This window comes from Aptenodytes patagonicus, chromosome 1 (assembly GCF_965638725.1).
Source record: "Aptenodytes patagonicus chromosome 1, bAptPat1.pri.cur, whole genome shotgun sequence".
Classification (NCBI taxonomy): domain Eukaryota; kingdom Metazoa; phylum Chordata; class Aves; order Sphenisciformes; family Spheniscidae; genus Aptenodytes; species Aptenodytes patagonicus.
In genome coordinates, this window is record NC_134949.1 from 79,390,913 (window position 1) to 79,411,906 (window position 20,994).

At 48.2% G+C, this 20,994-nt stretch overlaps 1 protein-coding gene across 1 annotated transcript in view; it reads right to left on the minus strand.

The window, feature by feature from the left end:
* Nucleotides 1-19,297: 19,297 nt before the first annotated feature.
* Nucleotides 19,298-20,994, minus strand: part of PHF21B (PHD finger protein 21B) — a 167,567-nt gene continuing 165,870 nt past the window's right edge. Inside the window, exon 15 of the mRNA XM_076344142.1 lies at nucleotides 19,298-20,501. Coding sequence (XP_076200257.1) covers nucleotides 20,277-20,501 — 225 coding nt within the window. The 3' untranslated portion in view covers nucleotides 19,298-20,276. The remainder of the gene's footprint in view (nucleotides 20,502-20,994) is intronic.

Sequence of the window (20,994 nt, forward strand, 5' to 3'; positions counted from 1 at the left end):
TTCCTGACTCTAAGAGGAGTCCTGGAGGTGTCCCCTGCAGTTACTTTGATAACAGTTTCTCTTTACAAATGATAATTGCACGATTCGAGCTTTTGTACAGTGTGGCCCTGTGAACTCTTCTCTCGTATCAAAGAACAATTTTCAGATCATTTCCATAGCAAAAAGAAAGTGATTATGGAGATAATCTGTTGGAAACACACATGCTGGATTTCAGTTTAAAACAATAAAATGCAGTCATGGAATGAGAAATCAAGTGTTACCTAGCTGACAATATACAGAGAATAAATTGCCTAAGCATTTTAGTTTACTGAGCTGTTAGGAGTTGAAAATTGGTCCCTATATTAGTCTGATTATCAGGATGCCTCTAGCAACAGGCACCGAAGGGGGAAGGGAATACTTTTCTACCCTGAATCTATGAAGAAATGTAAGAAGATTGAACAATGTCATTAACTGAGGGGGGTCTTTACAGTTCTTACAAAAAACTTCCATAAATGAATATCGCTTACATGTGTGCAGATGATCTGTCTGTGTGTGCCGCACTCCTCGAGCAGCATCCATCACAGAATCTCTCAGAGCCTTATAAGCTTTAATATATTTGTCTACTCATGAGGAGACTAATAACAGAAAAGCCCCAGATATTTTAGTCACATTAAATGTGTACTTAGGTGGCAAGTCGAACTTTTAATGGGATTGATGGTACAGTCACCCCCCTGCTTCATTTCCTGAATAGTTTGTCTTCACAACCCTGGAAAATGTCAGTTCGCCAACGCTCCCACTTTTCAAGTGGCCATGGGGGTGTTGGGGCGTGGGGGGAGAAAGTCAGAGAGAGTTACTGCCAGCACCTGTAATTTGTGAAGTGAGAAGCTCATGTTCAGTTGAAGCTCTACTGGCCAGTCGCGTTCCTGCCCATACTCTATTCATTTCTAACATGTTTTTACCTACAAAGAGAAGTCAGAAGCAAACGTACCCTGCTTTAAGTAGGCACACCTCCATTGAAGCCAACGGTATGACTGTAAGAAGTATGTAAATTGTGTGTTAAGTGATACATGTGGCTGGCGTGTGAAAGGTGTTCTGCCTTTCCCGGTGGAGTAATACTCATTCTCACCGTCTGACGAGTTTGATTTTTGTCTTTATCTGTGCACATCCTGGAAAGCCATTTCAGTGTATTGCACCTAATGTAGCAAAGGATTCCAGTGTCCTCCAGCATCATCTGAGAGCAGTGGAGGATTGTAGTGGGGTGCTACAAATGCTGTCTTCTTTCTTGCAAACTGGAAAGCTTGAGAAAGGACTGCCTTAACCGATGAGATTTCTTTGGGCTTAGGTTGGGGGTTTGGACAGTGAACTGGCCTGGAGACTAAGAAGGAAACTTTCAGATACAACCAGGAAAAAAGCCCTTTTCCACAGCAGGCCTGTCAGCACCTAAAAAGTGTCACCCAGAACTGTCACTCTGAGGGAAAAGAATCTTGGTTTGCCTCTCTGAGCTGGAGATACACAAACGCATGATGGTACCCGAGTTCTCCTGTTTGTTCCTAACTGGGGTCTGTTGCCTGTAGTGTTAGGAAAGCCCTGGTAATGGTACACAGAAGGACCATAGCCCTACTATCCTAGCTATTCCTCTCTAGAATAGCTGGCAGAAGTTCAGCCTTAAAAATAATTAACTGATTGGAAAAATATTTCTGCTGGAACATGTCAACTGAACAAAAAATAAAAGCATTTTCTTAAAAGGCTCGATTTTGGTGCTGTTCTTTCAGAAATCATTACGTTCTTCCAGAAAGCTGCCTGCGTGCCTCTGAGCCATGGACCCCCAGGCTTGTCCTGGTCCCCACTCCGGCTCTGCCAGCCACTGCAGTGCTCCAGAGCGGGGGAAACGAGCATCGCTGCTTCCCATTCATGGTGTCTTTTGAGATGGTGTCACCTTTCCGCACGCGGTGTTGCAGTTATTGCCAGAGGTAAGGAGGGATTTCTGCTGGAGCCAGGGGAGACGACACACATAGCTGACTGATCATTAAAGCTGGCTTTTTTTCTGCGGCCCTGATTTCTCCATGGTGCAATCATCATGCAGAAACAGCTTTCCTGACTGGCGGTCTGTCTGTAGTCCCCAGAGCACGAGCTTGTCACTCACAGGATTAGGGCTTGCGCCTGTAGTTGGGAGCGGCTGGATCTGATGCCTGACCCAAATGCTTGGGGGGCAAAACTGCAGACTGCAACGTGGAAACATGCTTCTCCAAAACACAGGCTGGTCTACTACGTGCTTCACTTTCTTTTGCTTCGATCCTCAGAAACTTACTCATTTAAGCTACTGCTAGCCCAGACACTAATGCCAACCTCCTCAAGCCTAATGTGAAATCAGGTTTTCTATCTTTCTGGTTTTTTCCTCTATTACATGGATTGTGTTCCCCAATACTGAATTGTACTCTCAAATTATTTCTGCACTTCAACCTCTAATTGCCTACAAAAGCAGTTTACAGCCTCTTACTCTTCTGCCATGAAAATTATCCCTTTAATTAATGGGACAATAAAAAGCAACTGTAAAACGCACCAAACTGCATCATCTTTAGTGTCTGAACTGGATTTCTGCAGCAGTCATGGAAGAGTCTTCGGATGGGTGGATTTTTGACACTTCACCCAAGAATTTCTTGACTCAAAGCTCTAAAAATAGTAAGGGCTGTGGTAAGGAACTTAGTTTTTCTGTTTCAAAAGCTTCCGAAGAAACATGTTCTCCCCCTGCTTCATCTGCCAGCGTTGTCTTTTTTATTTCCTATGTATTTGCCACCCCTTCAAAGCTGCATCCTCTGCCTATTGCCATTTACATCCCTCTTCATCTGCAGTCTGTCAGCAGTCTGCATAAGTTGGGGGATGGAGTTCACGCTCATGCACACACCCCCCACCGCGTTTTTGCGGGGATAGGAATGGTCTGAGGCTCTCGTGGCCGTTCTGCAGCTGGATAAAGTGAACTGGAACCACAAGAGGTTTGGTTCTGCGGCGAAGTTTCAGATTGCAATGTTGAGTGAGTGAAATTGCCCAAATCATGTTTCCCCCATCTCTGAAGCAGAAAGATGGTTATGCTTTTGATAACTAGATTGAGCTTTTATATCTAATAACCCAACACTTGTGATGAAGGGGAAAAGAAATTAGGAAGATCTTTTCCTTTCCCTATTTCCCACCACTCCCAGCCTTCCTCATCAGCCTCTATCTTTTGAAAAACTTACTATACTGGTGCATACATGCAGTGCAGCCACAGCTGATGTCCAGTAAAGCTAATACTGTATTTAATAACCATGCCCAGAATAGAAACAGCATCTCATCAGGCTGCGTAGCTCTCCACTCTGAACACGTGCATAGAGCTGAGCAAGGCACGGGCCGGTGTCGGTGTCTGCCTTGTTCCATGTTAGGGGTCGTAGAGAGGACTTGCTTCCCTCCTCCTGTTCCCTCTTGTACAGAAGCTCCCTCACACCCACTGGGCTACCAAACAGCAGCAGCCACTAGGCCCCAGATGCTTTCATCTCCATCTGCATGGAGTACTTGATGCTGCTGCGAAACAACAACACAAACAAGATGTCGAACTATCACAAACCACTTCCACCTTTGCAGAAGGATTAGCAGACCTACATTCTATTCCCATCCCCAGATTCTATTCTGAAGCTTGAATAAACCTCTTTTTTTCCTTATCTTTGGCTTGTGGCTGACCTCCCAAGCAATACTGCGGCGAAAATCCTTCCAGGGTCCAGAGTGCTGGACCCTGCCAGCCCTGATGGGTAAGTGGCCATGGCACAAGGACAAAACAAATCCATTCCATTACAAAATAACATTAAAATTCAGTAAGATAATATCACTATCTTCTGCACCAAAATAGCTTTTACAAAATAGTACGAATGAGACGATGAAAATAATGAGAGGCTTTGTAGAGCTTGCTCACAAGCCCTGACACCCGGCATGCTCCTGCCGGGAAGGCAATAAACACCCCATTCTCTGCATGTCACAGGATCACAACTTCTCTGTGTAAGTACTACTTGAAAGTTAATGGTCTCTGCTCCCAGTGTGACAGCTGTATTTTCTACAGTCGCTGCATGTCCTGTGTCCACGGCCGTCACTGGGGACCCAGCTGTGGAAGCACCATCTTGGAGGACGAGTTGGTTGAGGCTGCCCCAGAAATCAAGCAATTTCCCTATAGGAAACCCCGTTGCACCGAGGCACTGAAGATGATGGATAGTGCAGAGACGGAGAGGTGGTTCCTGCCCCTCGCAGGAGTCGTGATGGAAATGAAAAGCAGGAAAGGATGGGAGGGATAAGGAAACCAAAGCTACCCAGCTAACATCACAACCGGGGTGATAAACAAAACCAGTGGCAAACCCCTCAACCTCCTGAAACTCAGCCCAGCACCTCTTCACTGCTCTGTGCAGCTAACCACAGGCACTGACACCTTTCTGGTTCTTCTAAACAACCGATGTTTTGGTTGATAGGTACAGTGAAAACAAAATAAAGTGGTACATGCTGGCCAATGCAGATTACAGCAGGCCAGATACCGGTCTCTTAATGACCCTTTAATTCAGCCTTACCACAACTGCTGGAAAAATGCATTTTGGCCTAAGAATTGTTTTGAACGCCCTTGTGTGTCCAACTAAATTTAACAAAATGCAGTAAAATTGTATATGAGAAATGCCACCTGAAAAGTCATCACAGCAGTCATCAGATGGAGGATGAGGCATCGACACTGATGAAATGCGGTACCACAGGAGTGGATTGCTTTGGTGGGGTTGCCTGGGTGTCTGCTCCTGGTTAGCCTGGTAAATCAGACGGAGCTGATGTCTGTCACACACTGCTTATGCTCTGTGATCCCAGCGGTTTGGGTTGGGGAAGTTTTAGACTAAACATGATCTGGACAGAAAGCATTTCAACAGTAATACATTAAATCATTCTTAACCTGTTTAAATACGATTATTAGACTGAGTATCTGGATCGGTCTAAGTGGCCGTCTGCCACAGCAGACAGCCAAAGCTGCTCTGCTAGAATTGACTGTTGCCAAATCTGAGAACTGACTGTGTGTCAAGTATTAGTGGGTTGACGTTAGCTGTGGTATGTCAAGCTCTTCATACGCACATCTTGCATCACACCTCTTTTGGTCTTTCCATTAGGGGGTCCCAAAGTTGAACAGCAGAAGAAAAGACACCATTAAGCTAATGATGTGTATCAGAAGACGTACCATACACTTTTATACACCCAACACTTATGTCTTGGGCACATTCCTTTTGTCTTTGCGCACATGAGTATAGCCAAACGCAAATTAACTGTTCATTTGATTATCATGAGCGAATGATCAGCTGCTGGGAAGGATTTTTCAAAGGCACTTCTGCTTGTCCTTCATGTCAGCGAACTTCTCCATCTACCTGTAAGAGGTTTGCAGTGCCCTGCCCTGCCTCTTGCCAGTGAGAGCCCCGAAACTGGCCACAGGCTGTGCTTGCTGCTCACAGCCCCAGGCTGCTTCAACTTCTTAAGGAGAGGAGAAGGTGAGGTGGGAAAGGGAAAGCACCTGGACAGACGCATTTCTGGTGAATACACACTAAATGCTGTGAGTGGTAAACGTAACCATTTTATGACAGCTGGTTAGGTGTCTCCACCTGTGCTGTGCCAGATTTGGTCCCCTGCACACTAGCGCTTCCTGCTTTTGCCTTCATCGCAAGCATCCAACCAACCTCCTCCTCATGAAGCCAGCCTTGGTCTTTAAACCAGGCACTTTGTCTGAGCCTAGTCCCGTTTGCTCCACTCTTTGTCCATGGAGAGCAGGGCTGGCTGATAAGCTAATATCAGCACATTGGGAAATTTTTCATTCCCACATCTTCCCTTGCCCAGGACTTTGACAATCATTTTATTTGCCAAAGACTTCCTCCTTTATGTTATACAGAGAGAAATTAAAAGGATGACTGAAAATACCCAGAACTCATCTAGTAAAGAGAGTCAAATTAATTATTTTTAAAAAATTGAATTCCCTTTGTGGCTGGTTTTTCTCCGGCTGCACTATCAAAAATGAGCTATCAGAGGAAACTATCATTAGTTTTTAATTCAGGATGACTTCAGAGAGCGGCTCCAGCACAGCAGCTGATGGCTGCCTGAGAGCCTTCTCATCTCCGCCAGCTGCCGATGGGCACGGCAGCGGCGGCGGCTCAGCCTGGTGGTGCCCCCGCTCGCCAGCTGCAAGCACCCGGGGCAGCGGCACCACCTGCCCACCACAGGTACGCCTGTGCCCGCAGCCCCCGGGGGCTGGGGCCAGGGCTCTATTGTGCACTGGGAGCAGGGCTCAGAGCCAGGGCGGCAGTGCCTTGGGAAAGGACTGCTGCAAAATGGTGAGATACTTTCTCTGCACGGTTATTTAGGGGAGAGGGAGAGGCTGTGACAGGAGGGTCCCCAGTACATCCATCTTCACCAGGAGCCCTGAAGCCCTCCCGGCACAAGGTCCCTCCACCAGCCCAGCCTTGTGTACAGCCGCTGCCGACAGCAGGATGGTGCCGGCAGCCAAAGGGCATGACTCAAATCTCGCCTCCAACTGGGATTATCTGAACTCGGTGCCCAGAATTTAATATTTATTACATAGGAACAACTGAGATAAAACAACAGCCTAGCAGCTCGGGCCGGCACCTATGAGACAAGACCCACACCCACATGCACTGCTTAAATGCTTAATTTCTCCCTGGGCCTGGGAGGGGGCAGGGGACAAACATCGGAGCAAAGCTTTATGGACACAACAGGCATCTGCCTGGCAAAAATCCTTCTGTGCCACGGCCGTGGTGCCTAGCCAGCTGGCCAGGCTTGAACGGGCATTTCTCAGGCTGAAACGTCTGGTGTTAGCAGAGGGTGGCTTTGGTACTACACCGAGAGAGTCGATTAGTTACGCCTGCGGGCACAGGCGTACCTGTGGTGGGCAGGTGGTGCCGCTGCCCCGGGTGCTTGCAGCTGGCGAGCGGGGGCACCACCAGGCTGAGCCGCCGCTGCCACCGTGCCCATCGGCAGCCGGCAGAGATGAGAAGGCTCTCAGGCAGCCATCAGCTGCTGTGCTGGAGCCGCTCTCTGAAGTCATCCTCGATTGACCTAAGGGTCAATCCTGTCTCTGCCAGCACCAGTCCCAGGGTAACACTGGGGAGTCCTTGCACCCCTAGTATCTGCTGACCATATCACAATGCATACACCAAAGGAAACCAGGGCTTAAGCAGGTAAATTTATTTTTAGCTGTGATGTAATCATGATGATTTGGGGGCAATGATTTCTTTTTGTCTGGGCAGAGAAAAGCAAGTCTATGCCCTTTCTGTAGCTTTCCCCAGAGGTCCAAGTGTCTGCCCAGAGCTGCTAAAGGAGAAGCATAAAGCTCTCATGACCTCCTCCAACGCATGGCTGGGCATACCCAGCTCCTGGCACCGAAGCGTAGTGCTCTGTTGGTTGGGTTGTAATAAGGTTGATGCGTTCCTCCAGCTGTGCTAACAGCTGGCGAACGGGTCTTGATAGTTCAAGAAGAGTCAACTTCAGTCTTGGTGCTTCAAAACCTACCTGAATCAAAAATTCTGATGTTCATCATGAGCTTAGAGCAGCAGGGATGTGGGGAGATGCCACTGCTGGGAAGCACCACCAAAAACAGGGAGCAGCACCCTAAAAGCAGGGCTTTTAGGTTAGCACTCAATTATTTTCTGCACTATTTTCTTTGAAGATGCAAGTCTGTGGCACTGCTAGCATCGTTATTGTTGTTGTTGTTGTTGTTGTTGTTGTTGTTGTTATTATGCCCTGACAACACGTGAGATGTTGCTTTTTCTTTTCTTTTTGTAGAGTGCAGTTTATTTTTTCTAGGCTGTTAGCTGAGCTCAGAAACAAGGTCTGTCCAACCTGCCCCTGGCTGATACCCTTCAGGCTGGCACCATGTGGCCCCCTCATAGTATCACTGCAGAGAAACAACCCAGCTGGACTGCTGCTGGTGGCCGAGGAGTTATACCAGTGACCCAGCACTGCCCCATGCAACCTCATCTTCCGAAATTCAGGATAGTAAAGCCCCGTGGTGTGTTCTCGGCTCTCCTTGCAGCTGTGGGGAGTCCCACCACGATTCGGGCATCTCCTAGGGGCTGCGGCAGCTGGCGGTGGGTGAACCAGTGGCCCAGCTCCGGCGAGGGATGGAGGAAGACCCCCTTCTGCCCACTGGTCAGGGAAGCATGTTGGGCCATCCGTCCGTCTGTCCTCAGCCCTTTCTGCTCCCGGGGAGACCCCAATTACTTACAGACAGGCCAGCACTAGCATCTCTATGACATGACCTTTTCATATTCACGCTAACAACCTACTCACACATCAACACCCCCGTGCAGGTTGAGAGCCGCAGACATTCGGCGTCGCCACAGCAGCTCCTGCTCCTCTGGGCACATGCTGTTTTCATGCTCCCTGATGACGCTGTTGTGTTGACATGGTGACGCTGGTGGCAGAGGCCACCAGTCCAGCCTGCCGAGCCAGGACGAGCCTGGGGGATTTAAGGGGAAATGTCCCAAATTCAGGGTACCACCCCAGGTGACCTGCCCTTGCCCTGCTCCCAGCCGGCCCTTGCAATGCCAGTTCCGATAAACTATTACTTGTGTCTCTCCTTAAGTGAGCTTTTGACCGAGGAAGGCAATTCGATGACCAGAGGGGTAAAAGAGAAAACCAGACAAACCACCTCACATGAAAGCCCAGCAATCCCCACCTTCAACTCTGGAGAAAAAGGGACTAATGCAGGCTGAGCTCCAGCAGGAGTGGGTGCCCAGCCCACAGCACGGTGGGGCTGGGAGCACATTTTATTTAAAAACCTTGCGAACTCACTCCTGCCTAATATACAGCCCAAAAAGGAAGGCTTGTGCTAGCATTTTACCATGGAAATAAACGTTTATGTTACTTGATAATACTTCATCTTACCAGTACGCGGAGGCTTGATGGCATTTGCACAGGGATTTATTTGTATTTACAATTGTACAGCACTGAATCGGCGCTGGAAAGCCTTACCCAGCTCCACGGTGCTTTTAAATTTTGGCATGTGGTTTCACCACAGCAAAACCCAACAGTACTTTTACACCATAGGTCTCCGGTTTTGAAGGCAAATTTGTGGAGTGAATGCAAATTGGGAACCGCCAAGTTGAGACCCCTGGAGGCAGTGACATCTGCCTGTCTTTGATAAGAATTTCTGAGAGTGAGAGTAAAGTACTTAGAGTGAAATTAAAAGCTTTGATCTGGTTTTTTGTTTCATTATTATTTCATGTCTGAGGCCTTTACATGTGCCTTTCAATTCTTATTAGGCTGCGGTGTTTAGTTACTGCTCTGGCACTACGTGGGCAGGGCAGGAGCCAGCGGCTGCCTGGCAGGTGACGGGCATTGCCGGGGCTCACCTCCCAGCTCTGGTCTGAGCCCGGTTGAATGAAACAGGTCACAGACAGACACCCAGAGCAGCATTGCCTCAAAAAAAGTGCCCCTCTGGCCCCAGCACATTGGGTACCGCTGTGCGAGGCAGCCCCGTGGCAGCCCCGAATGCCCAGGGTGCAGGGGAGAGGTGATGATAGAATCACAGAATAATTTAGGTTGGAAAAGACCCTTAAGATCATCAAGTCCAACCGTAAACCTAGCACTGCAAAGTCCACCACTAAACCATGTCCAAAAAGCACCATATCTACACGTCTTTTAAATACCTCCAGGGATGGCGACTCAACCACTTCCCTGGGCAGCCTGTTCCAGTGCTTGACAACGCTTTCGGTGAAGAAACTATCGCTAGTTACTTGGGAGAAGAGACCAACCCCCACCTCGCTACAACCTCCTTTCAGGTAGTTGTAGAAAGTGATAAGGTCTCCCCTGAGCCTCCTTTTCTCCAAGCTAAACAACCCCAGTTCCTTCAGCTGCTCCTCATCAGAGTGGCTTTTTGGGTGAAAGCACAAAACCGTGGTGTAATGCTTGAGTATGGGAAGGTAACCCTGGGGGGTAAGGATTTTGGTGTTCCTGCCTCCTTGCCTGTAGCTTTTTCAGGAAGGGGATGGAGAGAAGCAGGTTGTGTGGTTGTTGAGCTGTCGGGGAGCAACGCGTTGGCAGTTCCCCTGTGGAGCCTGCAGAAGAGTCCCTTGTTGTGCTTGGGTATGCAGGCTGGCTGTCGTGATCCCCCAGTCAAGGGGGATCCAAAGGGTCCAAAGCAAGGGATCCAAGGGATCCAAAGCAAGGGCTTTTCCAAAGGCTTATAGCAAGAGCCAGCAATGTCTCTAAAACTGAGTACGGGATTTGATGGAGGATGGCAGCGTAGGGAAATTTGTGTGATAAAACTCAGTGTGACATTTTACGGAAGGGGAAGGTAATGCTGCTTTACCATAATCTCTCATCAGTTTTGTTTCATGCACTCGTGTGTTAGGCTCCCATAGTCAGTGGCACTGTGGCCGAGGCAGGGATCACTTGTGTGTGACACAGAGGAGAAGGGATGCCACCTGCCAGGTCCTTCCCTTGTCTCTTGACTGGTGAGGCAGGACTAGCTTTTGGGGAATCGGGCTTGTGGGTACTTTGTGTTTGTTTTTCCAGGTGGATTCTGTGGATTGTAAAGGTGAGTTCAAGCTTCATCCTGGCCGTGCACCAGAGGCCTTGAACAGAGAGTTCCTTCGTTGCCCCTCTGTTTCCGTGGTGCTTCCGGGTAGGCGTTGGCCGTGGGCCTTCCCTTCCCCGGCCAGACGTGGTTGGAACGGGCCCAGTGTTCAGAAGGAGCCGGGGGGGTTATGGTGGGAGATGTGTGCTCCTGGGAGCCTGTCTGGGGGCCGTGGAAGCAGAGGGCTCTGCAAGGAGAGGCCGTGGAGAAGGGGCCGGCTGGCGGCCTTGGGGCCCCGTGCCCAGGGCCTGAGGCCATGCCGGTGGCCGGTGTCACCGTGCCCATTTGCATGTGGAAGCCCATTGGCTGCTTGCGGCATTGCCCAGGAGCCTTTGCTCCCTGGCGCATCATCGGCGGGGCTGGTGTGTCACAGGGGCCTGGGCTGGCAGTTGTCCGCCCTCCTGGAGCGACCGCGGAGGTGGGAGGAGGCGGGAGAGGCAGCTCTCCGGTTCCCCCACCCCAGGAGCTGGAGGAGCACTTCCACGCCTTCCACGCGTCCTGTGGCATGGCATCTGCGTCTCCGAGTGGCCTTGGTAGGCATGCTGCGTAGGGAAGGGCAGAGGAACAGCCGCCCCAAGCAAGTCCGGTTCCAGCTCCCCACCAAGGACTGGCGGGAGGAGCGCGAGTGGGAGAGGAGAGAGGCTGCTGCCACCGAGCTCTCAGCCCCAGTGGGTCAGTTGACTGCTTCCCCGTGTGTCTTGGTGGAGCATGGGTGGATTGGCAAGGATGGCCGGCCACCCGTCAGGTGGAGTTGGAGGAGGAGGCGGCTTCTCGCTCGTCTGCATGGATGGGATGAACCCTGTAGAGCAAAGGCAGATCCCCCGACGCAGGCAGATCCCCAGGCAAAGGAAACGCCGCTTGCATAGCCTGTTAATTCTTACTTTGTTTTGACACCCCTACCCATGCTTGACAGATTGGGACATGGTTCCCAACTGGGGCCCTTTTGCTTTCGCTTAGGCAGGTGTTGGGCGCTGCCATGTGTCTCGGCCATGGGTGAAATAAGAAAGCACGGTTTGCATCAGTGAATCTGCAGGGCACAGCCGGAGAGCTGCCAGCAGCCATTGTACCGCGCCAGAGCATTTGGTAAGGGTTGTTCACATCCCACCATGAGTGTCCTCACCACGATCTTTCATTCCCCACCCAGCACAACCCAGTGGGAATCCCACCGGGTTAAGTGGCTTTGAGCTGTTTGTGCAACTTGGGGAGTAGGAGAGAGCTCACAGAGACTGAAGCACTTTTCCCCCTTCCCATGAGGTGTTAAGCCCATCCCAGGCAAGAGCTCAAAGACGGAGGTGACCATCCTGTGCAGGGGCTGCTCTGTGTGTGTGTCTGTTTGTCCCTTCTTCTGTCCAAAGCACCAACGCAAAACAAACTTCACCTTGTAGTGCCAGACACTGCCCTGCCTGGTCAGGGGCAGACACCTTTGCAGAGAGATCAGGTTGATGCATTGCTGCTTGTACACTTACTAATCCCGCCACTCTGAAAGCTGGTGGCCTTCAAAGAGCCCTTCATGCTCTGGGTTTGTAGATGGGGCTTGTTTTGTGGCTAATCAAACACTTTTTATTCTTAGTTAACCCAAGAATAAAAACAAAAGACTTGGCTTAATGTCCTTCAGCTATTAAAAAAGTGAGCGGTGGGGAAGGGATCCTGAGCTATCAAATAGATATTCCTAAGGGCCTGACAGCCTAAAGCATCTGAGATGCTTCTGCCTTGCATGGACTGCGTGGAGTGGAGGGACTGCCCGGAGACTGCCCGTTACAAACTTGGAGCCTGCCCAGAGCCAGGAGGGTTAGCATCCACAGACCATCACAATTTTGTTTAATTTTCTGCTGATTCCCCTTGCCCCTGCTCTCATCCCCCACCCCACCATGCTGGCACCTGCTGGTTTCTTCCCCTTGTTGCTATTTCTTGAAAGTGGACCTTCACCCCTGAAGTTTATGCCCCAGCCTGACTTAAAGATCAACACCCCTCGCACCAGGTCTGAACCCAGAAATCCCTCGTTCCCTGGGCCAACTCCAGGCTTTTCAATAAAGAGGGGAAAGAGGAGGAGATGGAGAGAGACCGCAAATGTTTGCTGGAAGCAACAGCCCTGACTCCCTGTACTGGAGTTAATGCTAGACATAAGGGATTTATAAAGCAAATTTCCTTTTGCCCAAGGGCCAAATCCTGCTGTCGCTCAGCCTCTTCCAACCCAATTGACTCAAGGAGGAGTGGGGAGAAGCAGGAGGTGGCTGTGCACCAGAGGGGCCTCTCCTTTCCTTTAAATATGTCATATTTGACCATGACAGTGGCTGGTTTTGCTTTGGAAAAAAATCAGTCAAACCAGTGTTGCCACCCCAGCCTTTTCTAGCCCCATTTCAACACTGCGCAGCGTGAAGCCACCAGATGGCTGACATCAAATCAAATCTCAGCCCAGGCGAATTTATGCAACCTGCGCTTGGCCGGTCGTGTCTCTCTCTTCCCCCCCCCGATGCTGGCTGGCTGAGGTGCCTGGAGCTCCTCAGCAGAGGGAGAGGGGAAGGGCAGCTGGGGCAGCGGTGCCCAGTGCGGTCCCAACTCTTCCCCACCTGCTTGGAGACCCTGAGACAAATTTCACTGGGAGGACAAAAAAACCATGTAGAAATATGTTGTGTGAAAAGTTCTTGGAATCAACCATTTCCATCAGGCTGGAGCCTCCCAGAGCTGAGCAGGGTCGGATAAATGAGCCTTGCCACTGGATATGGCCAATGGGGCTTGGTCACATCCCTATGTGGGCAAACCATCCCCACAGGTGATGGTGATGGAGCTACTGCTGCTTCTGTCAGTGTCCGTGAGGAAGAAAGGATGTGTTGGGCTCTCCCTTCCCCTCCCAGCTCAACACCTTGGCTTCAATGACAGAAAATAAACTTTACTCTTTCAAAGCACGATGGGGATGTCAGTTTGTAAGAATGGGCTGGGCTGGGCAAGTAAACTGGGGAACCCCTTGGGACCCCTGTGGTGAGTATAGTCCTTTTTAGAAAAACTTCTCAAGGTCAGCATTACACTGCGGTCCTGGGTAGCATTCAAAGCCATGTGCGAGGTAGAGCTTTAAAAAAACCCAAACAAACCAAGGAAGTAGAGACTTAAACCCGTTGGGAGCTCTTCCAAGGTGTCATCAGACCATCAGCTGGGAAGCCATTAAATGTTCCCTTGTCTAGCCATGAGCTTAAGAGAAGCCAGCTAAAACAGAGGAGCCATCATAGGTAAAGTACAAACACACGGATGTAAGCAAAAGCTCTCACTGGGATGGCTTAGAAGTACTTACCAGCATCATGTGGCAATAGCACAAGGATTAGCTCCTGAGCTGGTAAGACTCATGCTGACGTTCCCTAACACAGCTCTCTCTTCTGCGCCCACCGCCCAGCACAGACATGGAGTCCAGCCTTCAGCTGGCAACAGGGACGTGCTGCAGTGGCTGTCGCCCATCATCAGTCCCATGGCAAGGAACCTCCCCAGCCACAGAGAAGCTGGGTATTTAGTTTGCCTCAGAAAGTTTGCAGCTAGAGGTGATGCACCATCGACCTCCTCCACAGTCTAAGAACGGGACCCAGGAATAATGCTGCGATGATCCAGGTGGCACCCACAGATGAAGTGAACTATGTGAGTGGGACTTGGTTTATTTTTTGCAGTCGTGACATAATTGAGGAAGATAAGAAGAATGTAACACATAATCAGTGGCTCAACGCATATTTTTTTATGATGCAATTTCAAACCATTAGAAAATTTCTGAGTTATGCAAGTGCACTTTAAACAATAACATAATATCCACACCAGAATTTAGTTTTTTCTCAATTTGCTGCTTTGTGCACTTATTTCCAATGCCACTCCTTCTTAATTCTCCTTGGGTTTTTAACTAAGACAAAGCAATAATATTTCCATGGCCAAACAAAGCAGAAGTGGCCTCAAGAAGCAGATTAAGACAACTGGGAAGGGCTGCTGTGAAGGGACACGAAAGCCCTTCAGGGTGAAGGATGCTCATGTCCACATCCGACAATGGCATGACCACTTCTTATTCAGCAGCTACAGCTTAAAGCACAACCCTGGGTTTCAATAAAGTAGAGCATAATGGCAGTGGGACAAAGACATGCCGTGGATGACGGGGAGAGAGGGATTTGGGGTTTTTTCTCTTAAAGATCTCTTAACTCCTCTGGTACCTTAGAGGTTGCCTGTGCTTGGCTACCAAGGGAGGAGGGCTCACCACTGGTGCTGCCCAGCGCCTGTTGCTCACAGGCTTGGAGCTTTGCTCACCCGTGTGCAGGGACACAAAGTCCCTCCCCCGGGCTGCGCACGTCTCTCGTTCTCCCTTGTGCTGCTGCAGCAAACCTCCCCACTTCAGAAAATGAGGAGTGTGTGTAGAAGGGGGGGAGATGTAATTTTTAAAGAGATGTTGGACTCACTCATGAAATTATTGTTTCAAGCCTCCTCAAATGGAAAATAGTGAACCTAGCAACACACTGATTTTCAGGGCAATGCCTTAAGCCATGATTCTCGCTCGGCACCCTGGGCTCTCCTTACATTTCCCTTCGGCTTCCTGAGAGGGATGTAAGTGTGCGGGAGTTCAAGAGTGCAATGAGTGAGCCAGACCACCCACTTGCCGGGCCAGCCCACCTCCCCGGCAGGCGATGGAGAGCTGCAATCACGGGAGCACTTCTGCTCTGCAGTCTAGCCACAACTGTAGCAGCGGGCAGGAGTACACATGATCAACGAAATAGCACCGTTCCCACACGGAACGGACAAAGCACAAGCACCGAGATGTTCGCGGCGAAGTTTACATCTCAGCAACTGGAAGATTGCTTTGTCAACAGCAACTGGACTGCCAGTCAGCTATGTTTCCAGCATGAAAGTTGAGGGGAAAGGCTATTTAATGCTGCAGCTCAAGCCCAAAGATTAAATGCAAAAGTGAATTAAAATTTCTGTGGTAACTGCTTAATGAGCGAGGCTGATAATCAAAGGTTGGGGTGTAGCATTTCTGCTGCATTTAAACAGCACAGAAGTCATCTGCCATCCGCCGGTACAAATGCAAACAACAACTTCAAAGAGCAATGGCATCTTTTTTTTTTTCTTCTACCTGGCTAGAATCTCTATATGCCTGTGTACGCTTTGTAGTATTTTTTCTACCATGACAATTTAATTTTTTGTTTGCTTTTTTAAGGGAGGAAAAAAAAACCTTTTGCTTTAATGATATTCACCGTGGTGAACTTAAAAGTGGCTTACAGAAGCGGAGTCTGGCATTTTTCTGTTTGCACCAGTCAGTTGCTAGTGATTGATCTCAGAAGCCAGGTTTCATTTTCTAAGCAAAATAAGCTGCCGTTGGCAAAACCTGATTAAAGTGAGTGGAGTTTTATCTGATGTGGCTGTTGCCACTCATTTCAGTGTAATGTCTCTCTTTTCAACTACAGAGGACCTGCAGAACACAGAACAAAAAGTACACATCAGTTTATAATGCACTCTTCTAAAAGTTTAAGTGCTCCTAATAGGCCACCAAACTGCTAGGAAACCAGCATGCGATGGGTACATCGGCATGTAGGATAAACTCCTAATACAGCTGTTGTATTAGCCGTCATCCTTACATAGAGGTCTACCACAAGAGAAGCCGCTAGCTGGACTGACGCTACCATTAAATCCATTGCGCAAAAATTGCTGCCAGTGATCATGAACTAAACGTAAAAAAAAGTGAGGGGTCTTGACTTTGGTTCCTGATTTTTGAGCCTTTAGGGCATAATGGATCCATTGTGGCTTCTCCCTCAAAGAGTACGAAGCCCGAAAACATCTGAGGTCCTGACACAAACAAGCCATGCCAGCGTTCCTCATTCTGCTTGCTGGGAAGGGCTGGCATCGCCCCGTGTTACTTCCCAACAGACAGAAGAGTTCCCTTTCCTCTCATTTCTGAGGAAGGGGAGACAGTGAGAGAAGGAAGAGTAGGCGAAATTACATTTGAAGAGGTGCAAATATAAAACTGACAGGCTTGGAGACAAGACGTTTCATTCGAATGGCTATTTGCAGAGCAGCTCCTCTGCGAGATAACTAATGGCATGTGAAAAGGTCCTATGCACAGAAAACAGTCTGTCATGTTAAAATAAAGAGGTCTGAAGCTGTGAAGTCTGGCATAGCTGTAAAAATAACTTTCGCTTGGGAGGGGAGGCTGGGAACCCCGCAGCTCGCAATTCTTTTCAAAGGCAATGCCCGGTGCCACAGCAAGGAACACGGGAGGCTACCGTGGCTCCTACAAATCTCCACCAAAACCTTAATTTAAACTACTATCGAAGATTAAAGGCTAGCATAAGCCTACGCTTCCTTGCAACTGCATTAATTATTAAGGCAACACGCAGAGCTCTGTAATTGGCTCCTGTCTGTTAGCACAGTGCTGAGTTTATAGGTTAGGGTGGTGGCAGAACGATGATGATTACATACGATTTCTGGGTTTGCTGGTTTGGGGGAGAGGTGTCTTCTAAAATTGGAAGCAATGTTAGGAAAAATCAGGGTGCCCTTCCCGTAGCAGAGGCCAGGAGGGAGGAGGGGGCAGCCCAGCTGCAGGGGAAGCAAGGACGCAGTGCTGAGCTCCCCCTGCTAACTGCAGCCCGAAATTAAACAGTGACACTGCCAGGAGGTGAAGACAGGGCAACCCCTGCCCCCCGCCAACCAAACGAAAAAATACCCTTTCTCCCTACCCCCGGCACAAAAAAACCAACCCTGCTTCTGCTCTCCATAAGCATTAGCCACTGTGGTAGGTTTTATGCAGCTGTAACATTGTTTTGCTTTCATTCGGTTTGTTTTATTGGGAAGTTCTGTCCCTTCCACTGGCCAGAAATCAGACAACTCCTGCGAGGGACCTATCTCTCATTCTTTAATTACTAGACTTATACAGTGAGTTATAAACAACTTAACAAAATGGGCCCACCACACGTTTGAAGGGCACCTGAAAATGTGGGTCTGCCGGCAGATCTGCTGCAGCCAACTGTGTGTCCTCGGTCTACAGCATGTCTCTCTCCAGTAACCCACCGTAAGGAAAGCCCACGCTGCCTGCAATGTGCCCAAAGGATGTAAGGAGCACGCGCAGACAGCTTGTGGTAACCTGGGGTTACCCTGGGGTAACCTTTTTTCCACCTCAGAACCCTAGGCTTGCTCCCGAGCTGACTCAATTCATCTCCGTTTGGGCCAAGGCCACTGCAGTGTTTAAATCCTGGTGAACGCTTTAAAAAACGCAACCCATGAGAGATGCAAGAGGAAAAGGGAGAGATCGGCGGTACCGCCAACATCTCTGCGTACAGATCTGGGGAAGAGCGGGATGGGAAATTATTCCAAGAGGCGGGAAGCCAAGAAAGGGAGTGGACAAGATATCCCTGCCTGGGAGACGTGATGGCCTCAGGGAAGAGGCCATCTTCCTGGAAGAAGGAAAGCAGAAAGTATTGTAGTCATTCTGGCATCGTTTAAATCTGAAAATTGAAGACAGCGGTGGAGAAATCAGCACTGGTCACTTCCACCCCTCAGCCGGAGTCTGTCCTGGGAAGGGGTCACAGCAGTGCGCCCCGGGCAGGCCATGCTGCATCCCCTCAGCAGCGGGTATCACAACAATGACAACGCCATTAAATTGTCAATCAAGTTTAATGCATCATAAGAAGTAAAACTACATTGGCATATTTAAGACAAACACTTTTTTTTTTCTATGCACACTATCCACTGGACAGTTCCCTTTTCAAAATAACTACTTTTAACAGTCCAAGACACTTCTTCAGAAATTCTTCACATATTCAACCTTCCACGCTTTTCCTTTTTTTTTATTTGTCTGAGAAGGAAAAAAAATCATTAAATCTGAAAACATTTACATTGCAAGCCACGTTAGAATGCATAATTGGCATACAATAACCAATGTATAACAATTGTGTTTTACTTAGTTCACTTTGTTCATCAATAAAAGAATATAAAAATCTTGTTCAACCGAGTGTTGTGTATTAAAATAGATTTGTATAGTACTGCACAGTTTCTCCCGGAGTTGTGAAAATGGTTGAAGGGACCATGTGCTGCCTAGTGATGGGCGATGGAAAAAGCCAGTCCCTCATGGGTTATTTTATTTAAAAAAAAAAAAAGATATTCGGCACCATGTGATATGCTGATGTGAGAGACTAGCCTTGTGTCGTGCTCTGGCGGCTTCTTGCTTTCCTTAAGTACCTGTTGTGCTAATTGACGGAGAACTCATAAACGACAGAGACGATGGCGTCTGGTGTGTGTGTGTGTGACGTTGAGAAAAACCGGGGTGCCCATCACTACCTTCCCGGGCAGGCCGCAGGGTGACAGGGGGGCCTGTGGCCTACGGGGGGCCAGACGGACCCTTGCAGTATCAGGAAGACTAGCTAGCGAAACAAGCAGGTGCACTGGGGTTTTCTCAGGCTAACGCTAAACACTTCCCAAATGTGCTAAAATCCAACAAAATCTTAAAAAGGAATCAAGTTTCCAAAAATAAACCAACAAACCCTTAAAATTTTCCATTGCCTGTCCCTCCCCCAGAACTCTTGATATTATCCAGTATGAGAAACAACCCCTTGAGGCAGGTGGTTTTTTTCCTGTACCATTTCAGCAGATATTTCTGCAAGCAAAAAATAAAAATAAAAACAATAATAATAACAATAAAATCACGTTACATATTTTTAACAATAAAAATGCAGTACAAAAATGTAAAGTTATCTTTTTGGCATATTATCTGTACTGGCAAGAAACAAAAAACAGAATATTTATTTGCTTTTTTTCTTTAAAAAAAATCCAAAATTAACAAAAAAGAAAACCCCCAAAATAATCTCTCTAAAAAACGAAACCCAACCTGCCAAAGATAGCCACTATTATGGTTTATGCTAAATCTTGCACAAAAACTCCATGAGAAAAATACACGATAGCAAAATAAGTAAAAAGGACCTGCAAAAAAGTAAGGAGTTTTACAGTCATACTTTTTTAAATACTTCGGAACGCATATACAGAAGCATCAGCATGAAAATACTTCAATATTTTACTAGAAACGCTAACTTCATACAGTTTCTTTATTTAAATATCTGCAATTCTCAACTCTAATAATACTGAAAAAAAATGATCTTTTGTTTCGAAGGCTCTGTGAGTGTCCGTGACGCCGTTCTGGTCAAAACAGCCCCATCTCCAGGTCACCTGAATCAACGGGGCCAACTTTGTTCCTCTGATAAGAATCCATGTTGAGTCCTAAGTAGTTCAGTTTCTGGTTATATCTCAGCAATTTCCCTCCCACAAATAGCTTTCAGCCCAACTACTTCTCTACTAGCTCACTAACTCTTTGCATTGAAAATTTTCCCCTTAAAGCAGAACTGGAAACCTGTCTGCCCCCACAAAAGGATATCCCGCTCCCTATCGGCCGTACTTTTCCTCGTCATCCTTAGTCATAAATACATTAAGGCCAACATAACAAAAAAAATCTCATAAGCACTGAAGGTCTCGGCAAATACAAAACCGCAGCACGACCCGCTCCGTGGGAACCTGCTGCCACAGTGACCTACAAACTGGACAGATTGGTTTGCAAGTTTCTACGCGTATCAAAACTGAGATTGTTCCTTCTCTCCTTTGTTTCAGTTTAATCTCTCCTCTGCGCATGTGTATAAAGTTTTTTTCCCCCCCTTCCTTCGCTCTCTCGCAGCCGGCTCTGTCAGTTGTTACCCTGTGATTGCTGCAAGGCTTTGTGCATGGCAGCGGAGGCAGAGGAGGGTTTGATCCAGGGGACAGTTAGCAGGGAGGAGGTGGTGGTGGTCGTCATGGTAACCTGAATCATCTGCTCGTTTTGTATCAGTCTAATGAGGGTTTTGAGACGTTCCAGTGATGACTGAGTCCCTTTCTGCTGGGCCAACAGGCTGGTTTTTAGCTCTAAGCATTTCTGTCAAATAAAGAGAAGGGGAGAGAGAAGGAAAGACTGAGAATACATTCAAATTGGTGTCAAATATCTCTCCAAACATCCTTTTGTGTCTTGAGTGCACGTCCTGCTCAAATGAAGTATATTCTCCTTTGGGGATAGCAAAACCACAGCTTAACGAATGGAGTAATCACCAGTGCCGCATACACTGCAGCAGCTGTCTAAGGTAACAATCCAAATGCATTCAGAGGACGTTTCCGACCTCATCCTGTAGACAGCCTGGCAGAAATGCCTTCTGCGCTCCAAAGAGATTACTGGCACGGGATTGTAATAGCTGTATTAGCTGTGTTAGAAAGTACCGAAGCCACCAGTGAGGTCTCTAAATCTTACCAAACGGCACTGATAAACGCTTGAGGGATAAACCTCACCATGATGCATTTTGTACGTGCCACCAATTTTAGGGAGCTAGTACTGTGAAGATAAGTTGATCTCTCTGAACATGATGTCAATATCTTTC